The following is a 21,372-nucleotide window of genomic DNA, read 5'->3' on the forward strand; positions in this document are numbered from 1 at the left end:
GGGGGGGGGGGGGGTTCGTGGGAGTAGTGGCGGTAGACAGTACCTCTACAGGAGAAGTGGCCCTTTGGAATGCATGGCTCTGTGACAGCTGGGATGGTGGCAGTGGGGTGTGTGTGTGTGTGTGTGTGTGTTTTGAGGAGTGTTTAGTTGTTGAGCAGCTAGTACATTGAAAAGAGCTTTCAACAGTGAGGCAGGCGACTTAAGGCCTAGTCCAGGCTCCCCTTGCTCTGTGACCTTGGCAAGTATGTTGACCTCACTGAGCCTCAGTTTCCCCAACTTTAAAGTGGGGCTCAATAACCCTGCTCCGCCCCTTTCTCAGGGCTGTTGTGAGGACAATGGGAAACAATTTAAGAGGAATACAGTACCCTGGGAAGAGGATCCTTTGGAGAACCAGCATGAAGGGAGCTGGGTTTGGGGGTGTTGGCTGGGCACTGAGTGCTCAGCCCTGGGCCAGGCTTTGCTGTGAGGATACCAAGAGGAATCACGCTGAGAGCAGTCCCCCTGGGAGCCCACACCCTGGTTCAGTGACTTGGAAACCTTTTGAACACATGCCTCATTTTGATAAACAAAGAGCTGCTGCCTTTAATGTTAACTGAGGTCACTTTCAAGTTTACAGGGTTGTTTTTGTTTCCTGTTTTAAGCTTCGCAAAAATATCTCTAAATCACTGATAATCCCACCCTTTTCTCCAAGTCTGGGGTGCACTTCCCTACCTCCCTCTGTCCTTGAGATCTGGTTGGAGGGATAAGACATATCTAGACGAAGGTAACTGAAAATCCTAGCTGAAACTGAAACTGAAACTCCTAACTGAAACTCATCACCATCTGTCCAGTGTCTTGTGTGGCTGGCTGACATGGTGCTAGGTGCTGGGGCTGAAAGAAGGCAGCTCTGTCCTTAAGGTGCTGCGAGTCGGGGGACAGAGGTGGCATGACTGACCCTTGTGCAGTGTGATGAGTGAAGGCCACATGGTTGTGTCACACGGTGTAAGCCTGGGGTGGAAAGGTCGGGGAAGGCTTCTAGGAGAAGGTGCCCTTGGGAAGGGCCTGAAAGGAGTGTAGGCCGTACTTAAAAGGCAGTGGAGGAAGAACACCAATTCCCAGCAGGGGAACTTGAGCTTAAACAAAACGGGGCGAAAGGTGGAGGTTGTGGGAGGTGAGGCTGGGGGTTGGCTAACTCTCGGGTCCCCCGACCCCTCTCTCTGCCACCCCCCCCCCCCGCCCCCCGCTTCTGTCTCCCTAGGGACTGGTGATTGCAGCTGGAAGTGCCCATGACCGAGCTGGCGTCCTCCGGGGGCGGGTCCCCTGCGGGGGACGGGGAGGAGGGTCTGGGGGACGAGCGAGGCCTGGTCATCCACCACCCTGCGGAGGAGCAGCCGTACCGCTGCCTGCTGTGCGGCCAGACCTTCTCGCAGCAGCCCAGCCTGGTGCGGCACCAGAAGGCACACGCCGGGTCGGGCCGCGCGGCTGCCTTCGTGTGCCCCGAGTGCGGCAAGGCCTTCAGCGTCAAGCACAACCTCGAGGTGCACCAGCGCACGCACACCGGGGAGCGGCCCTTTCCCTGCCCCGAGTGCGGCCGCTGCTTCAGTCTCAAGCAGAACCTGCTCACGCACCAGCGTATCCACAGCGGCGAGAAGCCGCACCAGTGCGCGCAGTGCGGCCGCTGCTTCCGCGAGTCGCGCTTCCTGCTCAACCACCAGCGCACCCACGCGCGCATGCCCGCGCCCCACCCGCGCCGCCCTGGCGTTTTCGGGGAGCGGCGGCCCTACTTCTGCCCCCGCTGCGGCAAGAGCTTCGCACGCGAGGGCTCGCTCAAGACCCATCAGCGCAGCCACGGCCACGGGCCCGAGGGCCAGGCGGCCCACTTAGGACGCGTGCTATGATGCGCCCAGGGCCTGCTGCCGACTGCTGCTTCCTGCCCCGCACGTGCGTCCCCGACCCCTGGAGATGGCCCTGGGCCGCAGCTCCCTCTCTGGATGGGATCCCGGGAGAGGGGCAGCGTTGGCTTGGGCTCTTGAAGGTGTGGGCCGCCGCCAGGCTCCGGCCGCCCCCTTGTGTTCCTCCCTCGGGACCGTCTGGCTGGCTGCGCACAGCTGCTTCGGTCTCCTGCCATGGTTCTCCTTCTCTGGCCCATCCGGCCTAGAGCAGGTGAGACCTGCGGGGCTGGCCAGAGCCCCTCTCAGGGCTGGGGGTGGTGGGGGTGGGGTGGGTGGTGTTAATTCTTGATGGCAGGTGGGGCGGTCTGGGTCCCGGGCTGTAGGTTTCTCTGTGACAAGCTGCTTACCGGATCTTCATCCCCAGAATGTCAGAGTTGAAAGAGACTTGGAGAGGGCCACTTTCCACAATCCCCACGCCCAACCTCAGCCCCCAGGCCTCCTGGCTCCTGTACACACTCTCTGCTGTCCTTGAGATGTCATTTCACTTCATGTTTCAGTTTGCTCATCTGTAAGTTGGGGATATAGATGAGGGGCTCTTCCTCGCTGGGATATATTGCAGCTACTGGATGAGAGAGGGTGAGGTCACTGGTGCACAGAGCCTTAGTTGATTCTGCCACACCATGTGCCACTGACTGTGCCACGCTGGGCTCTCCCAGAGACACACATGAGGACCGCAGGTCCTGTCACGGGGTGCTTACACTCGGTGTGTGATGTGGGGCCAACCTACAAAGTGCTCTGGGGTGAGACCGAGAAGGGTGACTGGCTTCTCTTTGTCACCCAGGGGAGTTTGATGGCTTTGAACCAGGTCATGGGGACAAATAAAATTGTTCTAGGAAGAGCAAGTGTGTAGAAGGGTGTTTTCAAGGCGGTGTCAGTCAAGGTGACTGACTCCAGGTGTCCCAAGGGGAGGTTTGCCCTACAGAGGACTTCGTGGTCAGGGGGCGGGGACCCTGAGATTTTTAAAGAGATGAGTGCTATGATCTCAGACTTAGGCCTTAGGAGGAGAATCAGCGGCACTGTGAGGGCAGATTGATGTGGGAAGATCTGGAGCCTCGAGGGGCTTGGGTCATCTGGGCAAGAGAACATGAGGCCCCCAGCTAAGAGGCCTGGCCAAGTTCTGGCAATGAGAAAGAGGGCAGCCAGGACCTGTGATTCCAAGCTGGCGCTCTGAGGCACAGGCCTCTTCAGCCTTTTGGCAGATGAGGAAACAGGTTTGCCAAGCTTGCCTACACCACAGTTGGTACTTGGTGGTACAGTGGGTGGAAAGCAGGGCTTTGTTTTGGTTTCTGAATCCCAGAACCTTTTAGCTCCACTGCTAAAAAGTGGACGATGGAGCAGGGAGGATTTGGGGCCACGTGATAGGAGCTGGGGCAGGGGTGTCAGGGGTGGTATGGATTTTTGAAGGGGACATGGCATCCTTGGGAGTGGTTTGGGAGGAAGGGAGCTGGGTCTTCAAGCGGACCTGCATGTTCAGTCCTGTGCTGGGTGCTGGAGACTCGTCCCTCCCCACTGCCCCCCTCTGCCTGTCCTCGGTGCTGTGTGGCTATGGCTCCTCAGAGACTGTCCTCTCCCTTCTACTCTCAGGTGCTGTAGACTAGCATTGGTGGCAAAGATGAAATTAAACAGGGACTTGGGACACCTGGAGTCAGTCACCAAAATGCCCTGAACCCAAGGTGTCTCATCTGTAAATGGGATTAGTAATCCTTGCAGCGCTGGGTAGGGGACAAAGAGCATTCATTCAAGCCCTAGGACAGATTCAGGGTAGGCCAGCTGATCGCTCCCTCCTAGCCCCAGAGGGGTGGCTGGGCAGGGCCATGTCATGGCACCACACCTGATCCTGATCTCTTTGTTTTTGTGGACAGATGCGGAGTGGGCAGGATCCTATGACCCGGTAGGTGCAGGACCCATCTGGACATGGAGACCAGGAATGGGGTGCCGTGGGGGCCTGGCTGGCACTGCACCTGGGCATGAGGGCACATCCAGTAAGAAGACCTGCCTCAAGAGGTGCACTGCGGTGACCAGTGGAGGTGACTGGTTGGAGACTGGAATTGGTGGCAGATTCCAAGCTCTGGTGGACAGATTCCCCAGGCCTGGTGGGAATCGCAGCTGGGGCAGACCTCATCCTGGCTGCCTGGCCACAGGCCCCCACTGTCTGCCACTGGTGGTAGGATGTTGCTTGTGTGGAGAGCTGGCTTCTCTGCCCCCACCTGGTCCACCACTTGGCTAGAGTTCAGAGACAGGAAGTGACTGGTCTAAGCTAACACAGCAAGTTGGTGGCCGACCTGGTTCTAGAGGCAAAACCTTCTGCCAGATGTGAATGAAACCTGCAGGCTTCATTTTCCTTTCTGAGCAGTGCTTCTTAGCACTTCGGAGACACGAAGCCCTCGGAAAATCTGATGAAGGTTACGGACCTTCCCTAGGAAAACAGGTAACTGACATAGACTCAAAAACCCCAGGCAATTTCAGGAGCCACTGGACTCCCTGAATGAAACCCATCCCTGGACTCCTCAGCCCTGAGGACTTCACCTGCTGCCCTTTCCTTACCTGTCACACATTGAGCCCCGAGTCAAGGTCACTGTACAAGTAGTGCTCCTCCCTCCCCCTGGCCAAGCCTCCTTTCCTTGTTCAGGAATAAAGAATTCCGAGGAGGAGACCTTTTTAGTCAGTCCCTTCTCCCAGACCTAAAGAATGATGCATCAGGTTTCTGGAACCTCATTTCCCTTCCCCAGACATTGGCAGAGGTCCCTTGGGCTAGATTTTCTCTTCTGGTTTTGTGTTTCTTGTTTTGCCTGACTGGCCGCTGGCTTCCACAAAGGAGCCCTTTGCTCCTGGCCTGGGCTCTGATTTCACTGTGTGGTCTCAGGGGAAGCTGGACTGCTGTGGACGCTGGTGGGAGTTTGAGTTTGGTCTGAGTCTGCCCCAGGGAGAAAGAATCCTGCTTCCACCAACCAAGCCCAGTCAGCGGTGCCTCCCAGCTGGCCAAGTGTTCAACCCAGTGGGCTAGGGAGGAAGAGGATGAGGGCCTTGCTCCTGGTGCCTGTGGCTCTGGGCAGGGGGAGAGGTCGGTGGAGGAGCTTTCTGTGTGTTCTCTGAGTGTGCAGCAGTGCAGTTGAAGGGAACAGGGCCCAGGCTGGCAGCAGGGAGAGGACTCCTCCCATCTTCACACCTGAACCAGTCAGCCTGGAAGCCGCAAGTTCTCACTTGCTTCCCCGGAATGAACATCAGAAAAGGCAAAACTGACCAGGGCTGGGATGGGTTTGGGTCAGGGTGGTTGGAGGGCAGCCTGTGGATTCCTGCACTGGAGTCTTGCTGTCTTCAATGCCGTTTGGATCATACATTCTTACATCCTACTGTATGCCTCACCCTGGAATAGCGGAAGGCTCAGGGGGAGATCCGAGAATGAGAAGGTGCTCCCAGCCCCAGGAGCTTCCAATCTGGCTCTGATCCTTGGCTGACCTAGAGGAAACCTCCACACACACTCCTTCTCTGCTAATGGTGCAGTTTGTGTCCCCCTCTGCCCATCACTGTGCTGTGCTCATTCCTGCCTCTGTGCCTTCCCCTGTATTGCTCGGACGTGTCCCCTTTCCTCTTCTCTACCCAGCTAAGCCCTTCTGATCCACGGGGCCCGGCTTCCCAAACAACCCAGCCCACATTCATCCTTCCCTCTCCGAACAGGCCCTGTGTGAGCCCCCGCCCCCAAACTGCGTGCTGTCCCACAGATGCTCCAGTCTCCTGTGTGTTTTGAGTCCCCAACTAGACAGTGAGCTCCCTGAGGGCAAGGGACTGTCATTTCCTCTTGAGCCCTACCAGGGTCTAGCACCGAACTGGGCTTCTAACTCTCAGGAAACACTTGTCGACTGCCTCAAGCGCCGGAGCTTGTCGGTGGCCGGTAATGGGCAGTGCACGTGGGGAGAGGGTATGTGAGTTAACTCGAGGGTGCCTTTTATTGGGCTGTGGGCTGGCTCCCCTGGGCCAAAAGTGGATGTCGGAGGCCTCAGGCTCTTATCTCCTTGGGGCAGTGGGAGCATCAGGGACCCCTCCCCTCGGCTCTGCAGGAGTGCACAGAAGTGGTGGTCCAGCCTGGATATTTCTACAGGTCGCTGACGCCTGCGGGAGCTGACTGAGTGAAATAAACGTTCTCTCGACATCAGCTAGTGTAAGGAGTGGTCATTTGGGGCTTAGTGGGGAGCAGGGTGGTGGCCTCTGTCTCTGCCTCCATCATCTCTTGAGGAATTGTGTTTCAAGGTTGCCTGGTAACCAAAGACCCTAGAAGACACACATGAAAGCCTCAGTGATGAGCTGCTGTAGGCTTCCGGCACCTGCACAGTGACTTCTTTTTGCATCTGACTAACAGATATAGGGGCTGCAGCCCTTGCTGCCTGCTCAGCCCACGGTGAGGCCAGACTTGCCGAGAAGCATCTGACAGTTCCCTCAGTGCCTGAGCAGTGGACCGCTAAGAGTACTTGAGTCAGGAGACCAGGCCTCTGTGCTGGTCCATCTCCAACGGGAGGTCTCAGCCAAACACACACCCCTCCTGATGTTAGTCCCCCTCCTGCTTCTCTTCCTTATGGAGTTGTGAGGAGCGAACAAGTAGATGTGTAAAGGATGCAAGTGCACAGCGCAGCACAGAGACTCTACTGTCCCTCTTTGGCCCCCCCACCCCCAAGTAGGACCTGGCTGCAGACCGCCTCTCGCAGAGCGCTCTGGACAGCTGACCCTCTGTCCTGCCTGCTGCCAGGTGGCCATGAGACCTGGGTAAGTAACTTCCCTCCTGTCAGTGGAACGCCTGGCTGGAGTGCGGTGGGCTCCCTTCGGCACCATGACCCTGTGCTGCGCCCTCTGACTCTGACTTCTTCCATGGCCTCTGTCAGCCAGGAGGGTCCTGCGAGTAAGGAACTTAGGGACTGTGCCTTTGAAACATGGGTGGGTGATGTTGGGAGTGAATCAGGCAGGGCTCTGTGTTCAACTCAGATTTCAAAAAAGGAAATGATGAGCTCGTCTAAATGAAAAGTACAGTGACTCGATGGTCACACAGACCCAGCCAGGAAGAAGCAGCCGGCAACTCAGCCTTCTGCCTGGCAGCTTCAGTCCTTCTCTAATGGATCTGAGACAGTGGAGGGCCTACTCTTGCTGGCCTGAATTGGGTTAGTGCCCATTACTAGACCCGTCTCGGTGACCAGGGGAGTGCAGGGTTCTGAAAGGCCTTGTCACACGCACACCCATGGCCGAGGGGGCTCAGCTGCACCTAGAGTCCACGTGCTGAGAGTGGGAAGGTTTTGTTCAGCAGAGGAAAACCAGAGACGAGAAGACAGGTCGATGGACTCCAGGCAGCAGACCCACACTCTTGCTATGGGAACGGGGTGGAGGTGGTGCAGGGAGAGGCCAGGCCAGCAGCGTTGGTGTCACCTGGGAGTTATTAACGACAATTGCAATTCCCACCCCAGACTCTAATCAGAAACTGCATGTGCGCAAGATCCCAGGAGGTCAGCATCTGCTGTCAAACCCAGCGCCACTTTGCCATTGCCCTTCAAGGAGGGCCTTTGATTCAGACATTCCATTGGCCCTGCTGCTTGCCGGGAGGACAATGACGGGGGTTTCCTTTTAGGCAAGCTCCTGGGGTGTAGAGACAAGGTCCCGGGGCCCAGATACCAGCCACCGCCACCCCCACCCTCCAGGACTGGCGCACCCATCAGCAGGGCCCATCCTGACCTGGCCTGCCCAGCCTGGCTGTATAGAAATTTCCTGGAGTATAGACGCAGTCCAGGAGGGAAACACCAAGAGAAGGGCCAGTCCTGGGCACAGAAGCAGGCGGCTTGCACAGCATGGCTCTTCCACCCGCTGTCTGGGAACCCTCTCCCGGTTTCCATCTCCACCCTCCTTAAGGCCTCCTTAACTTTTTTTTTTTTTTTTTGAGGTGGAGTCTCACTTTGTCACCCAGGCTGGAGTGCAGTGGCACTATCTCGGTTCACTGCAACCTCTGCCTCCCGGGTTCAAGTGATTCTCCTACCTCAGCCTCCCGAGTAGCTGGGATTATAGGTACATGCTACCACACCTGGCTAATTTTTGTACTTTCAGTAGAGATGGAATTTTGCTATGTTGGTCAGGCTGGTCTTGAACTCCTGACCTCAGGCGATTCACCTACCTTGGCCTCCCAAAGTGCTGGGATTACAGGCGTGAGCCACTGTGCCCAACCCTCTTTAACATCTGAGCCTCACCTTTCTCATCATGCCCATGGTGGAGACACCTGCTGTGATGCGCTCAGAGCCCCAGCCCAGCCACCTTCCAGTGGTTGTGAGTGTGGGCTGCTGATGGCCTACAGCTGCCCAGCCTGGGGGCTGCCCCTGGCAAATGACTGCCCACACAAAGGGATCAGACTGAATCTCCTCTCCCGGGGGAACATTGTTGGCTTCTGTCTCTGCCCTGTGCTGCTTCCTGCCACTCTCCCTCTCTAGAGCCCTTCCCTGACAATTCTTACCCTCCCTGCCTGAACAAGAATCCTGTCTCAGGCTCTACATCTAGGATCCCCACTCTAAGGCAAGGTCTTTGAAGAACACAAGCTGAAAGCATCTTGCACACAGTAGATCATGACCCGCCCCTTTCTTTGGCAGTTCTTTATGACACTGGTTACCTCTGGGCCTTCAGTGAGCTGCCGCTGGATGAATGGACTGGAGGTGACCATCTCCTTGGTGAGAGGCCAGGTCAGAGGACCTAAATGCTGGTGGCCCTCACCAGCTGCACTGAAGCCCCTCTCCACTGGAAACATGGGACAAGAGTCAAATTCACAGGTCAAGGGTTGGGGTCTAGTCTGATCACGTGTCTTTGGCCAAGGTCCTTACCATCTCGAGGCTCAGTTTCTGATACATGAAATGAATGGGGTGCACTGGCCAACCTCAGGTTCTTCTCTGATGCTTCCCCGACTGCTTGTGTGGGCCTCTTTTGGGTGGTGACCCCCTAGCTTGGCTGAGTGGCCAGGCCTCACAGGGTAGGCTGGAGAGGTCCCTGGGACACTGCTCCTGCTCCTCCGGGCTTGCCACCATTCCTGTGACTCAGGCTTTGCTCTGTGCTAGGCTACCACCATCTCTGCTCTGTACAGATGCTTGGTGAACTGAAACTGGATTTTTTTTTTTTTTTTCTTCAAGCAGGAGAACTGCAGTTGCTAGCGGTTTCTAGCAGCAGACACAGAAAGTCCCCTTGGAGCGGAACTTCTTTGTTTCTGGAAGGTCATCAGGCCTTTGCAGTTAAACCAATGCTAAACAAATACGCACTGCTACTCTTGCACTGGCCTTGGACTTGGAAAGCATCTCAAACACAGACACTTCAGGCTGGTGTGTTCGCTCTCCTGTTTCATAACAATCACTGTCAAAAGGCTGTTGTAAGGCAGAGCATCAGGGACAGGGGCCTCTGGGGTGTGGGAAGGACCTGAAAATCTCTCTGTGGGGAGGGGCTGAGCTGATCCTTCCCCTGGCACATGGAAACCTGCTGGGGGATGGCAGGGTCCCCTCCCCTGAGATTGGGTTTAAAGCATGTGGGTTCAAGAGAACCTGAGTTTATAGGAGTAGTGAAAACTCTGTCCATGTGTGGGATGAGAGCGTCTTCTGGAGAGGGTGACATGATGGTGCACAGGCATCCTGAGAGGTGGGAGAGGCGCTGGCTGATGGACGGAGGTGACAGCTTCCGCTGCATGTGAGCGCTCCCGGAAATTACGGAGCAGGAGGAAGTGTGTGGGGATCCTGGAGGGAGAATGGACTATATATAGTCCCAGGGGCTGGGGAGGGTTCTGTCTTTATGAGATCTTGAAAACCGTATTTCAGGCTGGCAACGCCGGATACACTGGCTGCTGCTTTTCCCACCTCTGGCCTGGTGCTCGCCGATGGGGTCTGCTGCGCATGGCCAATGCCTGTTCTTCTCCTTTCTGCCACTGCTCTTGGCTTTAACAGAGTTCAGGACTTGCCACCCCAAAATATAGCACCTTGGCATCAAGAAAACAGCAGAATCAGGAAGGCGACATTCCCCTTCCCCTCGCCTGTCTCCCCCGAAGCAGACCATAGAAGAATTCTCGGATCTTTCTCTAAAGCAGGTCATAAGACCCTCATTCCAGAAGCATCCTCCCTATCCCTGGAGAAAAGGAGTGTCCTACAGAGACCCCAGGAAGAATCTGAATAAACAGGCCTTGCTAAGTCCCCCAGTTTATTAGCATAAGTCACACCCTCTTATCCTCCAATCACATGTCTGCACGGCTATGCATGAAGACAGTTTCCCCTGTTTCTTTGGGTCTTTATTTCTGAAGGTTCCTGTGTCACATGAAATTTATAGTAAATACATTTGTATGCTGTTCTCTTGTTGACCTGGCTTTTGTTATGGGGGTCTCAACCACTAACTTTTTTTTTTTTTTAAAGACAGAGTCTCGCTCTGTCACCCAGGCTGGAGTGCAGTGGTGTGATTTCGGCTCACTGCAACCTCTACCTCCTGGGTTCAAGTGATTCTCCTGCTCAGCCTCCTGAGTAGGTGGGATTACACAGGCACCTGCCACCACACCCGGCTAATTTTTGTATTCTTACTAGAGGTGGGGTTTCACCATGTTGGCCAGGCTGGTCTTGAACTCCTGACCTCAAGTGATCCACTGCCTCAGCCTCCCACAGTGCTGGGATTACAGGTGTAGAACGCCACACCCAGCAGCCATGAACCTTTCCATAGGAATTACCTTCTTCTTCCTCTAGCTTCCTCAGCACTCTGCTCTCTGCAGGCGCCTCTCCTTATGCCGCATGCGGACCCCTAGGGAAGTTGTACTGTGGCTGCTCACAGTCTTGTTTAAGGAATCTCTTAGGCAGAATCCTTTCTCCTGGCTCTGCTTGTGTCATCTGTGAACCTCGAGGTGGCTTCCCTAGGCTAGGGCACATGCCCTGGTCCCACAGCTATGGCCCGAGTGACAGAGGTCCCAAGCATCAATCCCAGGGACTTATTCACAAGGGCATGGTGAGTGTTATTCTCAGAGGGGATGTCTACGGACAGGCCCGGGGCACTCTCTGGCTTGCCTCGCTACTACACTATGGTTTCTCTCTGCTCAGAGCCCATACTTTGCTGTGCAAACTTGTCATTTGGTAAATTATCCTGCATGCCCTGTGTTCCCTTTTTTCCCATTTTCTTGAGATTAGTTTCTCATGTGTTTTTGGCTTGATCTCCAGTCAATGACAAATCATATTTGTGCATCATTTTCTGGTTCACTTTCACATGTGTAACTTGAGGGTGTGAACGTGATCTTGCAGGCCTGAGGCCCCCAGTGTCTGACACGGTGAGCTCCCGATGAAGAGACGGCTGGCCTGGTTGCATGAAGGTTGTCTTGAATGGGATTCTTGTTCTGGGCATAGAGTTAGAGTCTTGGACAACCAAAATATCACTTCTGGAGCTCCTGAGGCTCCATATTGCCTCCCCCTGGTGGGAAGGTATTTATAAATACCTTTGTCCCTGGAGAGTATTATAAAATGGGTCTGTTTTCTTGGCCGTTGTTGGAGCATATTCAGGACATTTTACAATAAGAGAAAATCAAGAAACAGGGCCAGTTAATATGGCGGTCCTATTTTAGGCAATAAGGCAAGTCCCAACAGATACTACACATCACTGGTAGGTCACATTCTGTGAATGCAATGCAATAGAAGTCATTAACAAAATACAGCAAATAAAAGCGTCTATACATTCAGGGTTTTTTTCTTTCTTTTTCTTTTTTTTTTGAGATAGGGTCACACTCTGCCACCCAGGCTGGAGCGGTGTAGTGGTGTCATCATGACCCACTGCAGCCTCAAACTCCTGGGCTCAAGGGATCCTCCTACCTCAGTCTCCCAAGTAGCTAAGACTACAGGCATGTGCCACCTGGCCCGGCTAATTAAAACTTTTTTTTCCTGTAGAGATAGGTTCTCACTTTGTTGCCCATGCTGGTATATTCAGGGATTTTGAAAACATATTTATTAATAATTCAAATCAAAGAAAAAATTGCGATGGAAATAATGAAATATTTATGAATTAATGACTACTGTGAAATGCTACATTTCAAAACTTGTGGATACAACTAAAATCAATTAGAGGAAACGTTTAGCTTTAAATGTATTCATCAGAAAAGAAGATGTTTTGAAAATCAAAAAGTCAAGAGTTCAATTTAAGGCCAGGCATGGTGGAATGGTTCACATCTGTAATCCCAGCACTTTGGGAGGCCAAGGCAGGAGGATTGCTTGAATCCAGGAGTTTGAGACCAGCCTGAGCAACGTAGCAAGATCCCATCTCTAAAATTTTTTTTTTTTTTTTTGAGACGGAGTCTTGCTCTGTTGCCCAGGCTGGAGTGCAGTGGCGCAGTCTTGGCTCACTGCAAGCTCTGCCTCCTGGGTTCACGCCATTCTCCTGCCTCAGCCTCCTGAGTAGCTGGGACTACAGGCATCCGCCACCGCACCCGGCTAATTTTTTGTATTTTTAGTAGAGACAGGGTTTTACCGTGGTCTCGATCTCCTGACCTTGTGATCCGCCCCCTCGGCCTCCCAAAGTGCTGGGATTACAGGCGTGAGACACCATGCCCGGCCAAACAAATTTCTTTAAAATTAGCTGGGCATGGTGGCATGCACCTGTAGTCCTAGCTACTCGGAAGATCCCTTGAGCCCAGGAGTTCGAGGCTATGTTTGCACCATTGCACTCTGGGCTGGATGACAGAGTGAGATGCTGTCTCTTTAAAAAAAAAAAAAATTCAACTTAAGAAGTTAGAAAAATAACAGAATATATAACCAAAGAAGGAAAAAAGATAAGGATAAAAATTAATGGACTACAAAACAAAAATAATATTAAAGAGACTCAGTAAAACCAAAACTGGTTCTCCGAAAAGACAAATAAAACAGACAAACCTCTGCAAAAATAAACAATGCTAGGAATGAAAAGAAGATGATAACCATGGATACAATAGAGACTTTGAAAAATCATGATAAAATACTATGAACAATTTATGACTATTTTACATTTATATGAAATGGATTATTTTCTAGAAAAATACAAATTACTAAAGAAACTTAAACCAATCTGAATATACCTGTAAGCATTAGAGTACTTGAATCAGTGGTCAAAAATATAACCTTCATTCCCTCAAGTTAATTAAGATAGGAGGCCCAGAGAGTTTTACTGAGAAGGTTTGTCCACCTTTAATGAGAAGATAAGCTTTCATGTACAAACGGTTCCAGTGAGCAGGGGGAAAAACACATCCAAACTCATTTAATGAGGTAGATTAGTAAAATGTTAAAGATGAAACCAGAACAGAACAGCACCACGTGGGGAAATTTTCAGCCAGTCTCACTTAGGAACAGAATTGCACAAATTCAAAATAAAATATTAGCAGATTAAACCTAGAAATGTATTTAAAAGTATAGCATGGCTGGGCATGGTGGCTCACGCCTGTAATCCCACACTTTGGGAGGTTGAAGAGGGTTGATCCCTTGAGGTCAGGAGTTGGAGACCAGCCTGGCCAACATGGCAAAACCCTGTCTCTACTAAAAATACAAAATTAGCTGGGCATAGTGGTGCATGCTTGTAGTCCTAGCTACTCGGGAGGCTGAGGCAGGAGAATCGCTTGAACCTGGGAGGCAGAGGTTGCAGTGAGCCAAGATCGCGCCTCTGCACTCCAGCCTGGGCAACAGAGCAACAACCTGTCTCACAAAAAAAAAAAAAAAAAAAAAAAAAAAGTATAACGTGACCAGGAAGGAAGGTGTTACCGCACAAACAAAAGGTTGATTCAACATCAGACAATCTATTAAAGAAATGTACCACTTCAGCAGATTAGTGGAGGAGACAACATGATTATCTCAAGAGATTAAAAAAAAGCATTTGCTATAAGGAAGGAGACCACTACTACTCCTGCTGCCCTCCTCCCCCCACCTTGCCTAGTTCACAAGACAGGAGTAAAGAGAGAAAGAAACACAAGTAAGATAAATAGCCAGACAACCTTGGCACCATCACCCGGCCCTAGAAGTTAAGCAAGGTAATAATAATAACATCAACCCCTGGTCTAAACTACCTGTGTTATCTGTAAATTCCAGACACTGTATGAAAAAAAGCATTGTAAAACTTGCTGTTCTGTTAGCTGATGCATGTAGCCCCCAGTCACGTTTCCCACGCTTGCTCGATTTATCACAACCCTTTCACGTGGACCCCTTAAAGTTGTAAGCCTTTAAAAAGGCCAAGTATTTCTTTCTTGGGGAGCTGGGCTCTTAAGACACGAGTCTGCCGACGCTCCTGGCCGAATAAAGACCTCTTCCTTCTTTAATCCGGTGTCTGAGGAGTTTTGTCCATGGCTCGTTCTGCTACAGCTATAATTCGATTAAATTTAGTTAAAAAACAGAACCCAAAACAAAGAAAACAAAACAAAAAGCAAACCACCCTGGTTTCCATGATTACCTCTGTTCTCTGCTCCTGTCCATTTCTTTCTTTCCTTGTCATACTGTATCTTTCCTGCTCTTCTTTTTCCTTTAGAAACTCACACGCTGTCATGGGTAGTGCCTTTGCCTTGTTCCCTCTGCATGGAATATTCTGGAATATTCTGTTCTCAGAGCTTCCCAGGGCTCCCTCTTGTCACTTAGGTATCAACACAGCTGTCATCTTCTGGGGCCTTGGTCAGACCCATCTTTAAATAATCAACCCTCTATTGCATGTTGCCCAGTTTTATTTCTCCCTGAACATTGATGACGAAGATTGCCTTGTTCATTTACATGTTTGCTTATTCAGGATCTCCCACTTCAAACGCGAGTGTCCAGGACAGTGGGACCTTGTCTCTCCACTGCCCAGAACAAAACCGGGCACATTTCAGGTGCCAAAAGAAAAGTTTGCTCCATTAACTGGTTCTGTTTCCTTGGCCATTATGGGGCCTTCTCAGGAACTTTTATAATGAGAGCAAATGAAACCGATTAATTTTTCAAATGTACTGAAATATTTGGGACTACATTTAACAGCAAAGTTGATAAGTTGCACTTTGTAGACACGAGTTTCAGATTCATTGATTTTGATTTTGCAGTTTCCTTTTGGTATTTTGGGATGAAAACAACCTTTAACCTTTTCATAATTTTACCAAACTCGTAAACTATGCCCTTTGCTTGTCATCTCTAATGGAAAACGGACCTGTTTGGGGCAATTATGCCATGTTTGTCTCTCCCTCTTTGTTTGTGCTTCCAATGATGGAATTTATTTCATTTTAAAAGTGCGGATTGTGTGAGGTTCTTCATTTGTTAGACCGCGCGGGTAGATAGAGACGACCTAACGGCTTCATGTTACCAGAGGTGCGCGGCTGCGCCACTTTCACAGGTGCCGGGAGGAGAGCGGCGCCCTCTAGTGCACATTTTGAGATCTGACGTTGAGATACCCGCAGCCAGGGCAGTTTCTCCAGTGCCCTCAGGGGCTGCATTGATGTTAGAATGCAAGTCAGGGACCACGTAGGCGTCCAGTTAATATTTGTCGAATGAATTAATGTCTAGAACCATGAGCTTTTCGGACTGCCCTAAAGAAGTGAGTCCGAAAAGCAGAGTCATAAAAATAAATGGTCCTGTTAGAGATGAAAGGAAGTTTGACAGCTGAGGTAGAGGAGAGAAGAAGGTGGAAGGAATGCAGTTAGAAATGGCGTTTCTCGGGCCGGGAGCGGTGGCTCACGCCTGTAATCCCAGAATTTTGGGAGGCCGAAGCGGGTGCATTACCTGAGATCGGGAGTTCGATACCAGCCTGACCAAAATGGAGACACCCCGTCTCTACTAAAATACCAAAAATGAGCCAGGCGTGGTGGCGGGCGCCTGTAATCCCAGCTACCCAGCTACTCAGGAGGCTGAGGCAGGAGAATTGCTTGAACCAAGGAGGTGGAGGTTTTAGTAAACCGAAATCGCGCCACTCCACTCCAGCCTGCGCAACACTGCAAGACTCCTTCTCAAAAAAAAAGTCACAAAAAAAAAGACCGGCGAGGAAAAAATTAAATAAATAAATAAATAAAAACATAAAAAGAAATGTGTTTCTTTCCTGGTTTAAAGACGAAATAAGAAGAAAACGTAGCGTAACTTTCTAACGAGAATTAGCCCAAACGCCAGCAGTGGAAGCTTGCTCACTAAGACCTACAATACCGAACAGGGTATGTATGCATCAATCAGGTGAGGCACCAACTCCCAGTGGACTGCAGGAGGAGAGAGGCCCCGTGGAGAGGCAGCGGGAAGCCGAAGACGCCAGCTGAAAAGCCCTGGTTGCTTTCATCTGTAAGTACATGTTTCAAATGTGTATGTTTACTGGGGAAATTTGAACGCCAATGGGATGCTTGATATTACAGAATTGTTAATTTTTTTTTTTTTTTTTTGAGACAGGGACTCACTCTGTCACCCAGGCTGGAGTGCAATGGCGTGATCTCTGCTCACTGCAACCTCCACCTCCCGGGTTCGAGCGATTCTCCTGCCTCAGCCTCCTGAGTAGTTGCTGTTACAGGTGCCCACCACCATGCTCGGCTAATTTTTGTATTTTTAGTGGAGACGGGGTTTCACCATGTTGGCCAGGCTGTTCTTGAACTCCTGAGGTCAGGTGATCCGCCCACCTCGGCCTCCCAAAGTGCTGGGATTACAGGTGTGAGCCACTGCGCCTGGCCAGGATTATTAATTTTTCTTAGTTATAATTATGTTGTACTTATGTAAATACGAGGACCCTTATCCTTCAGAGATATGTACTAAATGAAATGCTCTCTGGGATTTGCTTCAGAATCATCTGGGGTGTGGGTGAGAGTGGGGTAGAGGTGAAACAGCACTGACTCTGTGTTGATAATTTCAAAGGGGGGTGATAGGGAACGTTCATTACACTTTGCTCTACGATCATCATATGCTAGAACTTTCCCATGACAAGTTAATATATGTTTGTATATGATCTTTTTGTTCCTTTTGAAAATTTCTCTCCTCTCCTAAGAAAGCAAATGTGTTGCGGGGAGGAGAGGAAATGTTTTTGGTTGAAATGAAGTTTTGGTTTTGGGCTATTTCCTTTGGCCCAAGAGATCATGATGGCTGAGAAGGGGGAGGGGCTAAGAGCACTGCTTGCTTAATTTATATATGGGGTGATTTCAAAATAGTCCCCTCAATATTGAGGAAGGCATTAGCTGGGTGTGGTGGTGCGTGCTTGTAGTCTCAGCTACTTGGGATGCTGAGATGAGAGGATTGCTTGAGTTCAGAAGTTCGAGGCTGCGGTGAGCTATGATCACTTCACTGCACTCCAGCTTGGGCAACAGAGTGAGACCCTGTCTCTTTTCAAAAAAGAAAGATTGGGAAAGGCAAACTAATGAGATAATTGATCCAAATAACTTTTTGTGGTTGAATTGATGGGAGGATGAATCCACTTTTCTTTTATTCTTCTTTTTTCTTTTCTTCTTCACTGCCCCAGTCAGGGGACAACCTACTTTTCTATATTCACTAGAAAACATGAAAGATTTTCCAAATAATACTGAATAAATAGAATTGCATCAAACACCTCTTTGCTGTCCATTGGATAGTTGAGTATGAACCAACTGTTGTTAAAAAATAGACTTTATTTTTTAGAGCAGTTTTAGGTTCACAGCAAACTTGAGCAGAAAGTACAGCAATTTCTCATATACTCTGTGTCCCCACAAGCATCGCTTCCCCCACTATCAGAGTGGTACACTTCATACAATCGATGAATCTGCATTGACACATCATTATCACCCTAAGTTCATAGTTTCCATTAGGGCTCACTCTCGGTGTTGTATATTCTATGGGCTTGGACAAATGTATAATGACACGTATCCACTGTACAGTCTTTCCACTGCCCTAAAACTCCTCCATGCTCCACCTATTTATCCCTCCCTCTACCAAAACCCCTGGGAACCACTGATGCTTTTACTGTCTCCATGGTTTTGCCTTTTCCAGAATGTTCCAGAGTTGGAGTCATATGGTATGTAGCCTATTTGGACTGGCTCCTTTCACTTCATAATATGCATTTAAAATTCCCCCATGTCTTTTCACAGTTTGACATGTGCCAGCGTTTGACTCTCCAGAATGACAGTTCTAAATGGGGATGCTTTGATGGTCTTTGCTGTTGTTTTGAACTAAATGCTTTTAAAAGGAAAAATGATATAAATATTTTTTGAGCATTCCAGCTCTTTAAAATGACTGTTATCTTCACCTGATCTCTCAGTTGCTTGGATACTAAATTGGGGGTGCAGGTGGGGAATGCCCAGCTCATGCCAGCATTTCAGATGCTGATGCCCATCTGTAACAGAATCCTCTGAATTAAGGCTAAGTGACTGCTCTGCTGAATTTTTGAAAGTAATTTCTGTGTTTGCCTGAATTTGGAAAAATTCTGAGGGACACTAGAAATGGCTAGAGGTTGTATGAAGACATGCAGCATTAACTTCAACTTCCAGTGGAGACTGGTCATGGTTTCCAGGCAGGCGTGGAATCCTCTGGGTCTTCTTTCTGGAAAAGTGTGGGTGAGGGGCAGATAAGACAAGATTGACCATGCCTTGACAATTTAGAAGCTGGATGAGAGGTAACTGGGGGTTCCTTATGCCTCTCTTTCTTTCTTTCCCCTTCCTTCCTTCCTTCCTTCCTTTCTTTCTTTCTTTCTTTCTTTCTTTCTTTCTTTCTTTCTTTCTTTCTTTCTTTCTTTCTTTCTTTCTTTCTTTCTTTCTTTCTCTTTCTTTCTTTCTTTCCTTCTTTCTTTCCTTCTTTCTTTCTTTCCCTCTCTTTCTCCTTCCTTCCTTCCTTCCTTCCTTCCTTCCTTCCTTCCTTCCTTCCTTCCTTCCTTCCTTCCTTCCCTCCTTCCTTCCTTTTCCAGACAGAGTCTCACTGGATCACCCAGGCTGGATCTCACCTGACGGCAAGCTCCACCTCCCAGGTTCACACCATTCTCCTACCTCAGCCTCCCGAGTAGCTGGAACTACAGGCTCCCGCCACTATGCCCCGCTAATTTTTTTTTCTTCTATTTTTAGTAGAGATGGAGTTTCACCATGTTAGCCAGGATGGTCTCGATCTTCTGACCTCGTGATCCGCCCACCTCAGCCTCCCAAAGTGCTGGGATTACAGGTGTGAACCACCGCTCCCGGGCTCTTTCTTTCTTTTTAGAGACTGTGGTAAAATACACGTAACATAACATTTACCATCTGCTATGATTTGAATGCTTGTGTGCCCTCCAAAATTCATGTTGAAACTTAATCCCCAATGCAACAGTATTAAGAGGTGGGGACTTTAGGGGTGATTAAATCCTGAGGGCAAAGCCCTCATGAATGGGATTAGCAACCTTATGAAAGGGCTGGAGGGAACTAGCTAGGCTTCTTTTTGCTCTTCCATGTGAGGATGCAACAAGAAGGCGCCATCTTGGCAGCAGAGGGCAGCCCTCACCAGACACTGAATCTGTTGGTGCCTTGATCTTGGACTTCCCAGCCTTCAGAATTGGGAGAAAATACATTTCTGTTCTTTATAAATTACCCAGTCTCAGGTATTTTGTTACACAGCACAAGCAGACTCAGACATCATCGTAACCATGTTTGAGGGGACGGTTCTGTAGTGTTAAATATATTCATATTGTGGTGCAACCAATCTCCAGGACATTTTCATTTTGCAAAACTGAAATTCCACACCCATTAAACAACAATTCCCCACCCATTAAACAACAATTCCCCATTTCCCCTCTCCACAGGTCCTGGAAACTATCATTCTACTTTCTGTTTCTATGAATTTGACTACTGTAGATACCTCATATAAGTACAATCAATCAAGTGGTATTTTTTGTCTTGTGACTGGCTTATTTCACTTAGCATGATGTCCTCAAGGTTCATCCATGTTGTAGCATGTTGGGACTGGATTTCCTTCCCTTTAAGGTCTGCACAATATTGCACAATATTGCATTGCATGTATATACCATATTCTGTTTATCCATTCATCTGTCAATGGACATTTGGGTTGCCTCTACGTTTTGGCTATTGTGAATAATGACGGTGTGGATATGAATGTACAAATGTCTCTCGATATCCTTCTTTGAGTTCTTTTAGATGTATACCCGTCATTACACTCCTCAATCTCCAGCTGAAATACAATTAGTTTTGTGATTTGTTTCCTGCCATTGTGGTAGCCTACATGGTCAGTGCTCTGGAAGAGTCAAACCAGAGGGTTAAAATTCCTTGAATTTAACAAAGTCATACACGTTAAAAACTTGTGTGTGTGTGTGTGTGTGTGTGTGTGTGTTTGAGATGGGGTTTGTCCTTGTTGCCCAGGCTGGAGTGCAGTGATGCAATCTCGGCTCACTGCGACGTCCACCACCCGGGCTCAAGTGATCCTCCCACCTCAGCCTCCTGAATAGCTGAGATGACAGGCGTGTGCCACCACGACTAGCTAATTTCTTCCTTCCTTCCTTCGCTCCTTCCTTCCTCCCTCCCTCCCTCTCTCTTCTTTCTTTCTCTCTCTCTTTCTTTCTTTTTCTTTCCTTCTTTCTTTCTTTCTCTTTCTTTCTTTCTTTTCTTTCTTTCTTTTTCTTTCTTTCTTCTTCTTTCTCTCTTCTTTCTTTCTCTCTTCTTTTCTTTCTTTCTTTCTTTTCTTTCCTTCTTTCTTTCTCTTTCTCTTTCTTTCTTTCTTTCTTCTCTCTTTCTCTTTCTTTTCTTTTTTCTTTCTTTCTTCTTTTTATTGTACAGATGGGGTTTCAACATGTTGCCCAGGCTAGTCTGGCACTCCTGGACTCAAGTGATCTGCCTGTCTTGGTCTCCCCCCAAAAAATTTGGTTTTTGAATTGAGTAATGGCTCTTCAGTTGTTAGTTGTATAGCATTTAAGTTTGAGGTATTTGAAAATGGATGAAATAGAAAATCAAGCAGTATTTCTCTCAAATGCAATGAGCCAATATTTTTTCCACATTCTCCAGCATATAGATGCAGAGATGAGGCTAAATAACATGGAGAGCCTTTCCCATCTGGTAGATCTTTATCTATCTATCTATCTATCTATCTATCTATCTATCTATCTATCTATCTATCTATCTATCATCTATCTATCTATCTATCTATAGAATGCTTGCGTGCCCTCCAAAATTCATGTTGAAACTTAATCCCCAATGCAACAGTATTAAGAGGTGGGGACTTTAGGAGGTGATTAAGTCCTGAGGGCAAAGCCCTCATGAATGGGATTAGCAACCTTACGAAAGGGCTGGAGGGAACTAGCTAGGCTTCTTTTTGCTCTTCCATGTGAGGACACAACAAGAAGGCGCCATCTTGGAAGCAGAGGGCAGCCCTCACCAGAGACTGAATCTGTTGGCGCCTTGATCTTGGACTTCCCAGCCTTCAGAATTAGGAGAAAATACATTTCTGTTCTTTATAAATTACCCAGTCTCAGGTATATGTACACACACCCACACACACACACACATATATATATATAGAGAGAGAGATGGAGTCTGGCTCTGTCACCCAGGCTG

General features: G+C 49.4%; 1 protein-coding gene across 2 annotated transcripts in view; it reads left to right on the plus strand.

The window, feature by feature from the left end:
• Positions 1-6,081, plus strand: part of LOC112620139 (zinc finger and SCAN domain-containing protein 2-like) — an 8,096-nt gene extending 2,015 nt beyond the window's left edge. Inside the window, exons 2-3 of one of the 2 annotated variants that reach the window (XM_025378336.1) lie at positions 1,238-2,142; positions 3,794-6,081. In XM_025378336.1, the coding sequence (XP_025234121.1) occupies positions 1,266-1,877 (612 nt within the window). In that variant the 5' untranslated portion in view covers positions 1,238-1,265 and the 3' untranslated portion in view covers positions 1,878-2,142; positions 3,794-6,081. The remainder of the gene's footprint in view (positions 1-1,237; positions 2,143-3,793) is intronic. The other variant, XM_025378335.1, reaches the window with a different exon arrangement.
• The last annotated feature ends 15,291 nt before the right edge of the window (positions 6,082-21,372 follow it).

This window comes from Theropithecus gelada, chromosome 3, assembly GCF_003255815.1.
Source record: "Theropithecus gelada isolate Dixy chromosome 3, Tgel_1.0, whole genome shotgun sequence".
Taxonomy (NCBI): Eukaryota; Metazoa; Chordata; class Mammalia; order Primates; family Cercopithecidae; genus Theropithecus; species Theropithecus gelada.